The 17,556-nt window shown below is 37.2% G+C and overlaps 1 protein-coding gene across 1 annotated transcript; it reads left to right on the top strand.

Annotated features, from left to right (window-relative positions):
* Positions 1 to 14,419: 14,419 nt before the first annotated feature.
* On the top strand, positions 14,420 to 15,448 carry LOC103264701 (melanoma-associated antigen B18). Its single transcript, XM_008062417.1, is given in 3 exon segments — positions 14,420 to 15,192; positions 15,194 to 15,402; positions 15,405 to 15,448. Coding segments are annotated over 3 exon segments (1,026 nt in total).
* Positions 15,449 to 17,556: the final 2,108 nt, after the last annotated feature.

Raw genomic sequence — 17,556 nt, forward strand, 5'->3', positions numbered from 1 at the left:
AGTATGTTCCATGTGATAATGAGTAGAATGTATGCTCTGTGGTTGTTGTGTAGAGTGTTCTGTAGATGTCTATTAAATCCAATAGGTCAAGTGTCAAGTTAAAGTTCCAGATCTCCTTGTTGGTTTCCTATCTTAATGATCTGTCTAAGGCTGTTATTAGTGTATTAAGATCTCCAACCATGATTGTATGAGTGTCTATGTCTTCTCTTAGTTTACATAGTGATTGTTATAAATCTGGATATTCCTGTGTTGGGTGCACACATATATTTAAAATGAATATTTCTTGCTGGTGGATTGAGCCTTTTATCATTGTATCATGTCCTTTTTAACTTGTATTGGTTTGAAGTCTGTTTTGTGTGATATAATAATGGCTACTCCAGCTCTTTTTTTGTTTTCCATTTGTTTGGAAGATCATTTTCCAGCCCTTTACCTTCAGCCTGTGGGTGTCCCGTGCAATGAGATGGGTTTCTTCCAGGAATGTGTCTCTATCCAGTTTGCTACTCTGTGCCTTTTCACTGGTGCATTCAGTCAATTCACATTCAAGTTACTTATAGATATGTGAGGGTTCAATCCCTGACATAAGACTTTTAAGAGATTGCTTTGCTTCTTTTTTTGAAAAAAATAGATTTTGTGGATGATCTGTTTGCTCTGTTAACTCCGTGCTTGCCTGTACTTTTGCAACAGGCAGAACCATTATTTATTTCTGTGTTCAAAACTTTCTTAAACGTCTCCTGCAGGGCTGGTCTGGAGGTGGCATATTCTCTCAAAGATTGGATGTCTAGGGAAGGTTGTAATTCTCCATCGCTGATGAAGCTTAGCTTGGCAAGGTAGGAAATTCTTGACTGGAATTGCTTATCTTTGAGAATGTTAAAGATGAGACTCCAGTCTTTTCTAGCTTGTAGGGTTTTTGCTGAGAATTGTCTGCAATTCTGATGGGTCTTCAATGGTAGGTAGTCTGGCCTTTCTCCCTAGCTGTCTCTAGGTTTTTTTCTTTCATGCTTATCTTGTGGAGACACATTACTATGTTTTGAGCATGGTCTTCTGATGTAATACTTTTCAGGGCTTCTCTGAATCTCTTGCATTTGGATGGTTACTTGTCTAGCAAAATATGGCAAATTTTCTTGGATGACCTCTTGGGAAGTTTGTTTTAGGGTGTTATGTTTCCCTGTCTGTTTTGGGGATACCAGTGAAATATAGATTTGATTTCTTTACATAGTCTAACAGTTTTTGTAGGTTTTACTCTTTCTTTTTAAGCCTTTTCTCCCTGTTTCGTCAGACTGGGTTAGTTCAAAATTTTGATCTTCAAGCTCTGAGACTCCTCTGTCTGGTTGATTTTGCTCCTTAGGCCTTTTATCTTGTCTTGAAATTCCAGGAAAGAAGTCTTCATTTTCACAATGTCAGATTGGACTTTCCTTATATTGATAAGTTTAAGTTTTACTTCCTGCACAGCTTTTGTTGCCTGGGTGATCTTTGCTTCCAACTTCTCATGGTTTTCCTTAACCCATTTTTGTCATCCATTCATTTTCTGAATTTTGTGGCTATCATCAAGGACAGGTCATTCTAGGTGTGTCCCATTGTTTGAGGATTCAGAGGTATTTTGTAGGTGATGCCTCTAAAGCTTTGAGGATTGCCAGTGTTTTTTCACATGTTCTTCCTTATCTGTGAGGAGCAGCTCTTCTTTTTATTATTATTTTTGTTTTATTGTTTTGTAGTTAGATATGGTCTAGCTGTACTAGGGCCTTTTCTGCAATTCAAGATAGTTCATACAGGGAAAGAGAGAGGAGCATTTACTCCTGTTCTACCACTCTTGCTGGGCAGCATTCAGAACTCAAAGTGACTTGCTATTGCAGAGTTTTTTCCATGATCAGGCTGGCCAAACTGCTTTCTGACCTTCATTGTGAGCTCTTTGCAGGGATTGGAGGGAGGGGGTGGTCCCCCTTGTAGCTGACAGTATTTCAGGAGTTTTGGCACCATTTACGGCCCCAAAGTCCACCTGCTGAGAAACAAGGCCTCCAGGTACCTTTCACAACTCCTCCTCCCCTGTCAAATGTCACATGATGAACTTAAATGCATCAGATTCCCTGTAAATGTGGGACCAAACATTTGAGTGTATGAGGCTGACAGGCAAACCTTCCTGGTCTGGTGGGAGGTGAATGGCCACCAGATGCTGGTGGTGTACACCAAATGAGTGCAACTGGCAGGCCAGCTTTCCAAGCCTGGGAGCCAGCTGTGCTCTTGAGGTTGATTGGCAATTGGTGCTCCAAGTGCAAATGAGTTCCCAGGTCCACGTGGGCTCCAGCAGCATGCTGTTGCGCCCTAACCAGGTCTCCACCTGCACATGACTGGCAGGAGGGGAACTGACTAAGAAGTGTGAGAAGTACTCACCCCTCTTGCATACAAGGCAAAACTCCAAATACTATTTGAGCCTGATTCCTGGCAGGGATGGGGTAGGAAGCACAGCATTGGCTGCCCAGACTCTCTTTTCCTTGCTCCCTACGCATTCAAAGAGTCTTCTGCAGGATGCAGGATGCTTCCTCCATCCAAATCTGCTTAAGTTGCCTGAGTTTACCAGCAACTGGGTTTGTCCTTCTTGTTCTGCTCTGTGAGAAAGGTGCAGATCGTCTATTCCCGTGTGGCCATATTGGATCCCCAGCTCTACTCATTCTTTAAGTGTTAAATTACCTTCTAATTTATTATTTTGTTCTGTACCCTCTTCCTTGCCAATCTTATTCATGTTCATTGCTTCCATTTTCAAATATGGGCACATGACTTCAGATGTGCATCTCAAGCCCAGTCCTCTCCTCTAATATTCAGCTGCATATATATTTCTGCTTACCTGGTATCTTCACTTGAATATTTATCAAAAGATTAAAAGTGCTTCAAACACAACCTTTTAAAATTAAACTCACAATCATATCTCCAAATTACATTCATTCTTAGCACTTCCACTCTCAGTAAATTACACACTTGCAGAATTCCCAATTTCAGTAAGTAATACAACTGTGAATGTAGTTGCCTATGCTAGAATCTTTCACACTGTCCCCACCCACATCATCTATATACAAGTAACCCACAAGTCCTGCAAATTCTATTCATACATGACTTTCTAATCTTTCCAAATTTCCACATCTCCAATGTCATCATCCTGGAGTATTCATCATCCAAATTGTTTTTCTTGCTTGTGTGTGTGTGTGTGTGTGTGTGTGTGTGTGTGTGTGTGTGTGTGTTTGCTTCCCTTAAATCTGTTTCCTAACCTGTAGCCGCAGTGGTCTTCACAAAATGCATAACTAATTAGGTCATTCCCAAATTTAGATCCCTTAGTGATTTTGTTTTGCATCTAAGAACACTTACCTTACCACACTCTCACCACTGATCTTTACACTTATGCCAAAGTGGTCCTTTGTCAATCCAATGAGTGTACAAGGATTCTTCTTCAATCAGGTCCTTGCAAAAGAGAGTTCCTTACAAAAGACAGTCTTTAAATCTCACCCCTAACCTTGCCAATCTAACTGTTATTGATCCTTTATTCTAGGTTCAAATACGAATTTTTCAAGACAGTCTTTTCAAACTTGTTGAATTCAATGATATCTCATTATTCTATACCCCTGTCCTTTTTTTTCATTACCTCTAACAATTTGTGTGTGTGTGAGTATGCCTGTTGAATTTATGTCTTTCCTACTAGATGATAAGATGGTAAGCTGCATGAAGGTAGAGTCTGCCCACATTTCATTTACCATTTTATCTGCCACTCTTGGCCCAATGCATGGCTAAATTACATTACCAACAAATAATAGTTCAATAAAGAACTGTTTATTTATTTACTTTGTATTAAAAAATAATAAAATGGAAATGAAAAATAGGAAGTTGACTTGGTATTCAAAGTGCATAGAATCAGATCATGTTCACTTGGCATAAGAATGCACATATCTGACTTTGTGTTTCCCATTTAATGTGGTTAAAAAAGACAACTAATTTTTCGACAGAATAAAAAGGTAGTTTCTCTTAAATAAAAGAGTTAAGCTAAGATCATATTTCTTAAAAGTCTTTTTCAACTAAATGCTTAAGATGATTCTATCATGAATAGCATCCTTACAATAAATACCACATTAAGTTTTTCTTATAATGACTTTAAAATTAAGTTTATATTTGAGACCAAGTTTAGTCATCATTTAATCATTGCAATAATGAATAATATTACCCCCCCAAAAAAATAAAAGAATAAGACAGAAAGTACTGCACAGGGTCGACTGTAATATGTGAAACTAAATAAAACTTCACACACATTGCCAAGGAATTTTTTCCACTTCTGACCAGAAAAAAGATTTCTGACAACACTTTTTTCTATCTCTTGTTCAGTCTAAGTTTTTGCTTTTTCTTGACTTTGGTCAGGGTTCCCAGTTATAGTTAATACAAGTCATTTGTATGAATACACGCTTCTTAATTTTTATGAATCTTAGTTTCTTTTACTGTATAATCTAGTTAATACAACTCAAACCACAAACTAAGTAAAACAAGTCACTAACACACTTCCTTGCTCATTATGAGTCCTCAGTCGATATGTAGTTATTATTATTTTTTTATTTTTAAATATTTGTCTTACCTCCTTACTCTTTTTTTAAACATGTTTTACTGGTTTATTTTTTAAATTTATTTTGAAGAAGTGAAGTACAATCCAGGCTTATGTATACAAATGGTCATTGTACAGGCAAAGTTTGGACCTCATTTTGGTCCTCACTTGCCCTGGTTAGAGATCAGGTACCCTCATTGATGAAGTGTTCCCACTACTGCAAATCCCTTTCATAAAGTATTGTTCAGGGTCTGCTTATGAGTGAGAACATGTAGTACTCAGTTCTTTGTTTCTGTGATAGATCACTAAGTATTATAGACTCATTCCATCCAAGTGGCTGCACAGTTCATAATTTTGTTTTTCTTTATAGCTGTGTAATAATCCATCATGTATATGTACCACAATTTTTTTATCCAGTCTAATTTCAGTGGACAGCGTGGTGCGTTCGATGTTTTTGCTATTGTGAGTAGTACTGCAATAAACATGTCTGTGTAGGTATATTTTTTGTAGAAGGATTTGAGTTCCTCTGAGTATATTCCCAGAAGGGGGATTTCTGGGTTGTATGGAAGGTCGATTTTTAGATCTTTTAGGAATTGTCATACTGTTTTCCACAGGGGTTGTACTAGTTTACACTCCCACCATCAGTGTAGAAGTGTTCCCTTTTCCACACATCCTCTCCAGCATCTGTTGCTTTTTGAGTTATTGATGATGGCCATTCTGAATGGAGTTAGGTGGTATCCCATTTCTTTGATGATTAGTGATGCTGGGCATTTTTTCATGTACCTGTTGTCTGCTCATATGTCTTCTTTTGAGAAGGGTCTATTCATATTTCTGCCAACTTTTTAATAGGGCTATTTGTTTTTTTCTTTTCAGCACATTTGAATTCCTTGTAGATACTAGATGTTAGGCCTTTGTCAGACATGAAGTTGGTAAATACTTTTTTTCCCATCCTATGGGCTGTCTCCCCACTCGCTTGATGGTTTCTTTTTCTTTGCTGAAGGTTTTCAGTTTGATGAGGCCCTATTTGTCTATCTTATATCTTAACCATGGAATCTCCCTAACCAGAGACGTGAAGGACCTTTACAATGAAAGCTACAAAATTGCTCAAAGAAATCAAAGATGACACAAACAAATGGAAAACTATCCCATGTTTATAGATTGGAAGAATCAACATTGCTAAGATGTTCATCCTACATAAGGCAGTCTACAGGTTTAATGCAATACCCATTAAATTACCAGCATCATTCTTCTCAGAACTGGATACAACAAAACAGAAATTCATATGGAAACATAAATGACCACAAATAGCCAAAACAATGTTCATCAAAAGAAACAAAGTGAAAGTTATCACACTTCCAGATTTTAAACTTTATTATAAGGCTGCAATAAGCAAAACAGTCTGTTATTGGTACAAGAACAGGCATATAGACCAATGGAACAGGATAGAGATTCCAGAAGCAAAGCCTCAATTTCTCAACCAACTCATCTTTCACTAACAACCACTGCGGAGAGGAGAAATTATTCAGTAAACGGTGCTGGGGAAAGTATATGACCATATGTAGAAGATTTAAAAAAGGCCCCTACCTATCACCATACACAAAAATCAACTCAAAATGGATCAAAGACCTAAACATACAACTTCAAACTATAAGAATCCTAGAAGAAAATGTAGTAAACACCCTTATGGATTGGAACTGGCAAACAATTTCTGATCAAATGCCCAAATGCCCATACCTCCTTACTCTTTTCCTTCATATTCTTGTGGCCCAATAATAAACAAATATTTTAGAGAATGGGATGGGAACATCTGTGGGCCATATTTAATAATTCAGTCACATCTTAGATCTAAAACGCAGTCTGGGAAACTAAGCTAATTAATTTTTTTATTTCTTAGGACTCATCTCACTTGCCTTGTAGCAGTTACTAACTTGTCTCCCCATTCTCTCTTATCTGACTCATGAATGCACACATGTACAATGAGGGGGTTAGTTCTAACATTTCACTAAGAGTGAAAATAAAAATAAAACAAATGAAAACATACCAAAACCTCTTAGCTGATGAGATTTTAATTGCTCCAAATACACTAGTTTCCAGTCAAAGTCTATAAATAATACTTTTTAAATAAACAAAATATTTGCTTCCTATTATCATTTTTTAAAGAATTTTCTAGCAATTCTTCTTTTACAGGGAAAATATACAAGTCCCCAGTGTTTAAATTAATCAGATTTGCCATTTTGGGTGACATTCTTTTTATCTTTCTTCTTTAATTCCTAACAATTTTCCCTCTTTCATCCTAGGAAAATTTTAGCCACCAGCAAGTCACAACTTGCTGTATCATTATTATTTATATGGTGTTACTGTATGTATTTGGCAGATTATTTATTCCTTTCCAAATGAATTAATGTCATTTCATTTTTAATTTATTTTATATTTTGTATACATTTCCTACAGCTTCCAAATTTAATTTTTCCCTTTAGTAAGCACCACTGACAAAAAAAAAAACTCATAAAAGCCTAATCCAATGGAAACTGAATCTTAGGCAGGTAAAGGAATGGGTGAATTAAAAGGCATGCTGGTGCTGAGCCATTACTAAAACCCAGTGGTTCTTGTTCCAGTTTAGTATTCCATGCATTGCTCTTCATTGTATGAGATTACCATTGCTGTGCATTTCAAAATACTGGAATGTAAGAGTAATTTATTGCTTTTCATATTAAAGTTACTGTAATAGAAAGAAGAATGAATGAGCTGTAAACCCTGTTGATTTACATTTAGTACACTGAAGACATAGGCAGGCTCATTTATACTGCATACCCAATCTTAGCATGGTGCTTAATAGATGTATTTGTTAAATAAATGATATGTAGTAAGAAAGTAATCCCTGAGTTGATGAAACAGTATGAAGAGATTAATGATGAAACAACAGACACTGTGAAGATCAATATTTGAATGCAGTCCTTTAGTTAGGGAATTAGATGCCTGAATTTTGACTACTGAGTCAAATGTTCCATTGGGGCTGTTGCTTTGAGCAGCCATTAAGCACAATTGTTTCAAAGAGGGTTAAAAATTTATAGCATTAGAGATATTAAAACATTTCATTCTAAATTTTGTACAGTATATGAGATTTCCAGCTACTGTTATAGTAGGGAATTCTGCAATGATTATTTTTTTAGATATGATAGGCAGAATTTTAAGATTTTCACCCAGCGGCCCATATCTCTTTATAATCCCCACACAATGAGTACAGGTGGGACTTGTGAATATGATAGGATATCACTCCCATGACTAGGTTGTGTTATCTCGCATAATTGACTTTAAGAAGGGAAATTATCCTTGGTGAATCTGACCTAATCAGGTAAGTTCTTAAAAGGGAGAAGATTCTTCCTAGTGAAAGGGTTTCAAATTGTTAGGGATTCTACATGAAGGATATTCTCCACTGCTGTCTTTGAAAATGGAGAGAGCTGCATGGCAAGGAATGCAGACAACTTCTAGAAACTAAGAGTGGCCTCTCTTTGGCATCCAGCAAGAAAATACAGATGTCAATCTTACAACCACAATGAAACACACTTCTGCCAACAGCCTGAATCCCTGAAGTAGATCCTTCCCTAAAGTCTCATGATAAGATCACTGCCCAGTCAACAAAACACCTTGAGAATGAGGAACTGAGCAGAGAACACAAATTAGCTGTGCTTGAATTACTGACCTACAGAACTATGAGATAATAAATGGGAGTTATTTTAAAGCAATAAGCTTGTGATAATTTACTATGCAGTAATAGAAAAATAATACATTCAGTATCACACAGTATAGGGAAATACTTTTTTAGTACTTTCTCAAAGTTTCATTCTAATAAATATTTACAAGCAACTAGTAAGTTGTCAAGTTTACCAGGTGTTTTCTCATATATATTTTTATTTAATCCTCTCATCAACTCAGTAAAAAAAAAATCCGTATTTTCCACCCTAAATTTTTTGTAGAGACATATAATATAATTTTATTATTGCTCAAGATCAAAGAAGCAGAATGTGAAATTATGTCCACAATTTTAAAAATAAAAAGACAAATAAATAAAAAATAAATAATACACATTTTTTTTTTTATTTTTTTGTTCTTATTATAACGATGTGGGGTACATTTCAGGGTTAGGTATATAAACATTGATCATACAGGTACCCTTGTTGATGAGGTATGCCCCTCCCTCCCCTAGCAGTTTCTCTCTACAGCCAATCCCACCCTCCTCCCCTGACAGTTTCCCACTACTGCCAATCACTTTCTTATAGCATTATAATTGTTCAAGGTCCATTTATGAGTGGGAACATATGGAACTCTGTTCTTTGTTTCTGTGATAAATCATGGAATATGATCTACTCCAGATCGATCCAAGTTGCTGCAAAGTCCATATATTTGTCCTTCTTTATGGCTGCATAATATTCCATCATGTATATGTACCACATTTTTTTATCCAGTCCAGCTTCGACGGGGAACATGGTTGGTTCTATGTTTTTGCTATTGTGAATAGAGCTGCAACAAACATACGTATGCAGGGATCTTTTTTGTAGGATGGTTTGAGTTCCTCTGGGTATATTCCCAGTAGGAGAATTGCTGTGTCATATGGAAGGCCAATTTCTAGCTCTTTCAGGAATCGTTACACTGTCTTCCAAAGAGGCTGCACTGTTTGTATTCCCACCAGCAGTGTAGAAGCGTTCCTTTTTCTCCACATGTTCCCCAGCATCTGTTGTTATTTGTTTTATTAATGATGGCCATTCTAACAAGGGTTAGGTGGTATCTCAATGTGGTTTTGATTTGCATTTCTCTGATGATGAGTGAGGCTGAGCACTTTTTCATGTGTCTGCTGGCTGCTCGTATATCTTCTTTTGAGAAGTGTCTATTCATGTATTTTGCCCATTGTTTAAAGGGGCTGTTTGTTTGTTTGTTTGTTTCCTTTCGGCACGTTTGAGTTCCTTGTAGATCCTAGATGTTAGGCTTTTGTCGGATAAACAGTTGGCAAATATATTTTCCCATTCTGTGGGCTGTCTCCCTGCTCTCTTGATGGTTTCTTTTGCTTTGCAGAAGCTCATTAGTTTGATGAGATCCCACTTGCTTATATTATTTCTTAAAGTATGGACATATCAGGAATTGGTTTCCAGTTACAATTTCCATAAGGGTGTCTGCTGTGTTTTCTAAGATTTTTGTAGTTTGAGGTTTTACATTCAGGTCTTTGATCCATTTAGAGTTAATTTTTGTGTATGGTGATAGGTAGGGGTCCTGTTTCAATCTTCTGCATGTGGTCAGCCAGTTTTCCCAGCACCATTTACTGAATAGGTTCTCCTCTCCCCAGTGGTTGCTGTTGGAGGCTTTGTCAAAGATGAGACACATTTTAAAAGAATATAATTAAATAACAATGCTCTTAAAAATGTGAAGTCAAAATTAGCATTTAGCATTTAAGGACTCACCAGTGCTGGTGCTAGGATGAGGCAAGTGAGGCATTTACTTTGAGCTCAACATTTAAGGTAATAGAGAACCCAGAATTCTCAGTAATCATGATGATGAGGCTTGAGGATAAGGAAGCCATCAGAACTTCAGTCATTCATTGGCAACATGGTCAATGAAATGGCAGAAATGGTGTTGAAAACATTACATGTAAAGGTAAGCAATTAGTCCAAGTTGAACTGGCACATAATCAGGGTAAAAATGAAGAAGGTCTTCAACCACTGAAAGGCTTAAGTTGTTGCCAGGTTACTCTAGAGGTCTTCAGGGAAGTGTAAGAGGGGTAAAAAGAACAGGAAGAATGGAAAATAGTTACAGTAGATAAAAAGCCCTAAAATTAGTTTTAACAGCAGAATGGTGATAAAGCTAGATTTATAATTATCTTAGTCCATTTTGTGTTTGCATAACATAATAATACAGACTGGATAACTTATACAGAAAATAAATGTATTTTTTTATAGTTCTGAAAGATGGAAATTCCAAAGCCAAGGGATTCACCTCTGATGCACACCTTTTTGCTGCATTATCCAAGGATGAAAGGCAGAAAGGCAAGAGAGCACAAACAAAAGAGAGAGGGAAGGGGGTAAACTCATCCTTTTCTCAGAAACCTACTTTAGTGAAAACTAACCCACTCCTACAATAACTGCAGTAATTTATTCATGAAATCATAGCCCTCATGATTTAGTAGCCTCTTAAAATTCTTGTATCTCAACATTGTTGCAGGGGGACTGAGTTTCCAACACACAAACTTTGGGGAACATATTAAAACCATAGCAATAACTGAAGACTCCTCATCCACAGTTGAACATCTTTGCTCTGCAAAATTCTACATAGGTTTGTTAACCAAGAAACATGTTGTAAGAGTTAAAAACTCAAGAAATTAACATTCATTTAAAATTTCACATAGCTAATTTACAGTCCTAACAAGCAAATTGAGAAGTTGGAAAATTTCTTATAATAAATTTAGACAACATATTAGCATATTTATTCAAAAAACGAATATATCTGCATTCACAACATTAATAAAAATGTATTAATATAAATTCCATTAGACTAGCCCTATATTGAATAATTTTGTGAACCCAGAGAAAAAATTGCCACAGGTTATTTTTTAGGTCTACACGCATGCAAGCTAAGATAATAAAAACACTCATATCACTTACCATACCCCACTTAGAATTTATAAAGATAAAAATAAAACTCAACTGGCGTACTGACTGGTTATCTATGTAGAAAGAACATATAAAGTATATCCCTTCCAAAAAAAGTAACTTTGAAGAAATTATAGTAAAATTTTCTGTCTTCCAAAATTATAACTATCTGTAGGCACAACTAATACCTCATATAACAAAGACTAGAAACTGAATATTTATTATTCCAACACTTCACATTAATACACTTTAATAACAGATGAATTATTCAGTCAGTTATGAACTGGTTTCATTTTAAGCATGTTTTTTATTATTTAAAATTACAAAAATATGTCTTTAAAATTTTGGTCTAAAGACTGTTCTAACATTGATTAGACAAGGATTTAGTTTTACATATCTCTCTGACATAAAATGGAGAGTTATAAAGGCTCACCTCCAGAAAGAAAAATGTAGGCTAATGAAATGTCCTACCTAGGGATCTATTATAGATTATAATCTCAAAAGGGATGATAGCATTAAAGAATTACAATTCTGCAATCCCTAAGGGACTAATCAGTGAGGGTGATAATCTTGATCAATTGCAACATTACCACAAGAAAACTAGCACACAGTATGCATCTCCTAATGTATACACCATCACCTCTGAAGTGGTCTTGCCAAATCAATACACCTTAATCTGAATAAGCTTCCCCTATAATTTTTGAAGAATATGATGCTGAGTGTCAGGTACATTGGGTTATTATCCAATTCTATGTAATACTGCATATGATTGAGAATTGAAAATTTTATTTTATATAATAAAATAATTTTATTATAAATATTCCGCCTTTAAATGCGAAAAACCAAGTAAAAAAGAAAAAAAATTGACAAAATACAAATCAATAAATAGGTTCATAAATAGAAAACTTTAATCAGACAATACAAACTGAAACTGTAGTCCAGCCCTAAGTACTCACAATAGCTTCCAAGACCAGCCAAGTGTGGAAGCCCATTACACAAAATGGTGGAGAAAAAAAGCATCACTACATTAAGTAAACTCTTACAAACCATAGATGGGAAATTATTCTGATATTTTAACAGGTCAGCTCTCCTTGACACAAAAACTAGATGAGGAAGCCACAAGAAAAGTGCACTTGAGTCAAACTCACTCACATCAAGGAAAATATTCTAAATAAATTTGTAGCATATCAAATACAGCTGTGGGCCGGGCTCAGTGGCTCAGCCTATAATACCGGGCTTTGGGAGGCCAAGGTGAGTGGATTGCCTGAGCCTACAGGTTCAAGACCCGCCTGGGCAACTTGGCGAGCCCTCATCTCTACAATAAATCAAAAAATTAGCCAGGCGTGGTAGCACGTGCCTGTAGTTCCAGCTACTTGGAAGGCTGAGCGGAAGAAGGATCGCCAGAGCCCAGCAGGTCGAGGCTGTGGTGGCCGGGAGCATGCCACTGCACTCCAGTCTGGGCGACAGAGTGAGACTTCAACTAAAAAAAAAAAAAAAACAGCTGTGAATAATACAGCAGTGAAGAAATAAGGAAATAGGTTGTGTCTAATAAATGCAAAGATCGTATCACATTAATTCACATTAAAGGTGAATTGGAGTTCACCATGTTAACAGAGAAGAAAAACATTTGATCATGTGCAGGGGTCAAGAAAAAGCCTTTAATATTAATAATAATTCAACACCAGTTCATGGTAATAACTTGTAGCAAACTTACATTACAATGGAATTTCCATATCACAAAATTACCAACAAACATACATAAATGTCAAATGCTAGCAGCATTCCCAATAATCCAGAACAAGACGCAGAGGTATAGTGCCAACTCTAATGATCAAATTTGTACTGTATTGTATAGCCAGTATACAACCATACACAAGAATACCAAAATAAAAGTTATTAAAAAATGAAAAGAAAGAGATAATGTGGTCCTCTAAGTAATAATTCTAGAGGGATTGACTCACAAAATATTCCAATGTAGAAGGAACTTCAAAAAGATAGTGTAGAAGATCACTATATAAAACCAGAAATCTAGCTATAACAAATAAATAACTAATTAGAAAGTGTAATGAAAAATATATTATGCAAAACAACAGTATCCAAAACACTCCGAAAAAGAACATTAACAAAAATACACATCATCTTCATCAAAGCAAAGATAAAAATGTGCTGATAGACTTAGATATAACATGTCCTAAACAGAGCAATATACCATGCTTATGTATAGTGAACACAATATTATACAGATGTCAATTATCTTTATTTTGATTTAGTGCCTTACCTGATTGAGCTGGCCTCAACTCAGCAGAGAGGAGGTGGCCCAGAACCTACAAAGGGTCAAGATAAGGTACTAAGTGAAGACTGAGGGCACCATGCACCCAAGAAGAGGGACTTCACAGAGCCCCAACCCTACTGTCAATCTTGGGAGGTCCCAGTCACTTCAGTCTTCATCTTACTTCCTACTCTGGACACTCAAGGAAATGATCCTTTTTCTGAGGCTGGCTGATTCAGCTCAGCAAAGGGAGAATTCTCAGTGCCTGAGAATAGTTAACATTCACCTCACTGTAGGTGAGTCCTCTAAGAACTGCCTCTCCCCCAGAACACAGTGAAACCACAGAGCCCCACCACTGCTGGGATGCAGGAAGGGCTGGGTGGGCGTGTCCAGAAGTGGCTTGCCCCGGATTCCACTTCACCAGGCTGTTGGGGTTTGGGGGATGAGGCTTAGGCTAAGAGGTATGGCTAAAGAAGTCCTGGGATCCTGCAGGTGTCAAGGTGAGTGCGTTTTGTTAGAACTTTTGGGAAACTCCCTGCCTAGAACAGAGATGATCTTAGAGACCTGCCCTGCCTTGCTCCCACTGTCAACCCTTTGAGGCTCAAGGTACAGCTGTTAGGCCTAATTACCTCTCACTTCCTCTTAGGAATCTGTGGGATGGGAAGCCATGGTCTGAATGGGGAAGCTTCAAGTCAGCAGAGGGAGGACTCAAAGGATTAATCAGGAGTAAAATTAAAATACTGAATTAGAACTGAGGTGATAAGCTCCCATAGAACAGGGCCCGATGCCCCATCCACATCTGTCTTGTGGGTTTCTAAAGCAGTACCCTAACGAGAACCAGCAGAGGCGTCTGTTCTTGGAGTCAAGGTAGATTCTCCCTACCAAGGCTGTGAACCCTCTCTAATCCTTCATCTTCTAGGGTGACCTCTTCATCAACCCAGAGCCATCATGCCACCAGGTCAAAAGAGTAAGCTCCATGACCGTGAGAAATGCCACCAGACCTGTGGTGAGAACCAGAATCTGGAGACTGCCCAGGCCACTGTGGCAGAAGGAGACTCTCTCTCTTCTGCCAATCTTCTCGAAGGAGGTAGACCCCATAATTTGCCTACTTCTGGGACAACTAGCATTCCTAAGGAACTTCAGGGAGCCCCATCCACCACCAGTACTACTGTAACTGTTTTATGCACAAATTCAAATGAAGACATCAACAGCAAAGATGAGAAAAGTTCAAATTCTTCAAGGAAAACTGAAGACACTTTCAAAGATCCTTTCAGCAAGAAGGTGGTTTTGTTGGTGCAGTTCCTGCTGCAGAAGTATCAAGAGAAGGAGCCAATTACAAAGGGGGGCATGCTGAAGTATGTTATCAAACACTACAAGTATTTCAATGAGATCCACAAGAGAGCCTCTGAGCACATAGAACTGGTCTTTGGTGTTGATTTGAGGGAAGTGGATCCCATCCGGCACTGCTATACCTTTTTCAACAAACTAGATACCACCTATGATGTATTAATGAGTGATGAAGAGAGTATGCCCAAGACTGGCCTCCTGATGATTGTGCTGGGTGTCATCTTCATGAATGGCAATTGTGCCCCTGAAGAGGCAATCTGGGAGGTGTTGAATTTGATGGGTGTATATGCTGATAGGAAACACTTCGTCTATGGAGATCCCAGGAAGGTCATCACTGAAGATTTGGTGCAGTTAAAGTACCTGAAGTACAGCAGGCACCAACAGTGATCCTCCATGCTATCAGTTACTGAGGGACCCAAGAGCCCATGCTGAAACCAGCAAGATGAAAGTCCTGGAGTTTTTAGCCAAGTTCCATAGTACTATCCCCAGTGCCTTCCCATTCCAGTATGAAGAGGCTTTGAGAGATGAAGAAGAGAGAACCCAAGCCTGAGTTGCAGCCAGGGTTCATACAGCTGCCATGGTCAGCAACATTCCAGGGTCACGGCCAGCAACTTCTCCCATGCTAAGTGAAATTTGAGGCTGTCCTTCACTTTTTGTTTGAAAAGATCTGGCAGTGTTCTAATAGTGATTAGCCATGTTGGGGCTGGGTGGAGTAAGTGTATACTATCTTTGTGTTCCTGTTATATATTGGTAACTGGAATTTTACCTTTCTTTTATTTTCCCCATGGTTATATCTCAAGCGTTGAAGTCTGAGGAAGAAAAGATAAATCAACATTCTAGTAGTGAATGGCCATGGTAGGTCTAGAGGGAACACAGTGTATATCATTTTGTGTTTCTGATGTATAAAGGTAACTTGGAGTTGCATCTTTCTCTCTTTCTTTTTTGTGCTATAGTCTAAAACATGTATCTTTTAAGAGATGTTTTTAATAACTTCAAAATCTGAATTTATTAATGATTTTGGTGACACATTTACTGCTGTTTAAGAGTGGGTATTTTATTATTCTATAAAACAAATTTGAAAACCTTTCATATTTAGTGAATCAGAACAAGGGACCATGGTATTGGAATAGACATTTCCTTAAAAATGTGAAGGCATTTAGCACTGAAGATTTTAGGATAAAAATATAGAAGGGAAAAAAGTAAAATATATTCAGGGTTTTTTTTTTCCTTTATCCATTTTTGTTTGTTCTACAAAAATACATACCTAGACTGGCTTGCCTTACTAAAGAATGAAATACAAATAAAATGCTTATGAACTAAAATTTATGCTCACTAGCTCATTCATCTCTACAATATTAATTGAACACCTGTTTTTTGAAGATAATTTCACTAGAAATGGGAAAACTAAAATACAAAACAACCTCCCCAATGTAGACTTTTACAGTCAAGGAGCAGTAATCATATAGAAAAAGATGGTGAAATACTTCTGAGACCTAAAGGATAAATAAGAAGTAAGGAAGTACAGAGTGGTTTGGGAAAAGTGCAGGGGATGATATTTGGCTAAAAACAATAAGGAATAAATTCCCTGAAGAAAGGTCCTTTGAGGCTTTGGGAAACTACAAGTTTCTCATTAGAATATACTTCCAATTTGAATCTGTGGAACTGGGAAGCAGAGGCCAGGTACTCAGGTAGTGTGTCTCAGTGCTGAAACACAAAAGTCTAGAATGAAAACCTCTTCTTAAGAGTTAATTTGGTGACATCAGTGAACCAGAAGAACACTTCCTTCCGGGGTAGAAATGGATGGTGTGTCCTGTTCTCTTGTTCATATTAGGTTGAACACATAGCACAATCTAGTTGTTTTAAGCACAGTGTCTCCAGGGAATTTCTGAGAAATAAATGTGAAACTCCCTTGAATTGGGATACCGAGAAGCTACTGTGTTGGTTCTCTTTGCCCTGAACTGAGATAGTCAGATTCCAATGCTTTAAAAGGACATTTTACTTGTTATCTTGAGTGTAATTTGGCTGACTCTAAGGAAAAGCTCCATATCTGATGAGAAAATGAATAAAAATAAGAGTGGTTTGGATGGAAAGGCACTTGAAAGGGAAGTTGTTGGTCTGTTACACAAATTCCAGGACCTTGAGTAACATCCCACTGGAGAAGGCTCACTGTATGTAAATTAAATGACTTATCCTCAAATGAGGAAAATTTTATTTTGTTTTATTTGCTGAATAGATTATGTGCTAATTTGGTATTAACTATCCTAGTAAGCTATATATTCTCCCAAATTAATAAAAAAAATAAGTCTTTTCAAAGAAAACAATGATATCATCTGTAAGAAAAACAATTATGTGATAACTATCACTCGTTAAAAGCCCAATATTTTCCATCATTCTGCTAAGTGCTTCATATCCAATACATAAATTCCAACCATCCTACAAGATAGGGATTTTCAGACATAATTTGTAGAACTTGTAATTTTAAATTCACATGGCTGGTAAGTGTCAGAGGTGGGACTACAGCTTTGGTATAATCTGGCTGGAATTTATGTAAAGCTCAGACTTTTTTACTCTTCCTAACCTGAAGCAGATCTTTTGTCTCTTAATTCACTATTCTTCTCACTATTCCAAAATGTACTACAGAGTATTAGAAAGAAAGAGTTCTAGCTGGGCTCGGTGGCTCAGCCTGTAATCCCGCGCCTTTGGGAGGCTGAGGTGAGTGGGATTGCCTGAGCCCGCGG

Source organism: Carlito syrichta, unplaced genomic scaffold (assembly GCF_000164805.1).
Source record: "Carlito syrichta isolate Samal-C Ts95f unplaced genomic scaffold, Tarsius_syrichta-2.0.1 Scaffold305699, whole genome shotgun sequence".
Classification (NCBI taxonomy): Eukaryota; Metazoa; Chordata; class Mammalia; order Primates; family Tarsiidae; genus Carlito; species Carlito syrichta.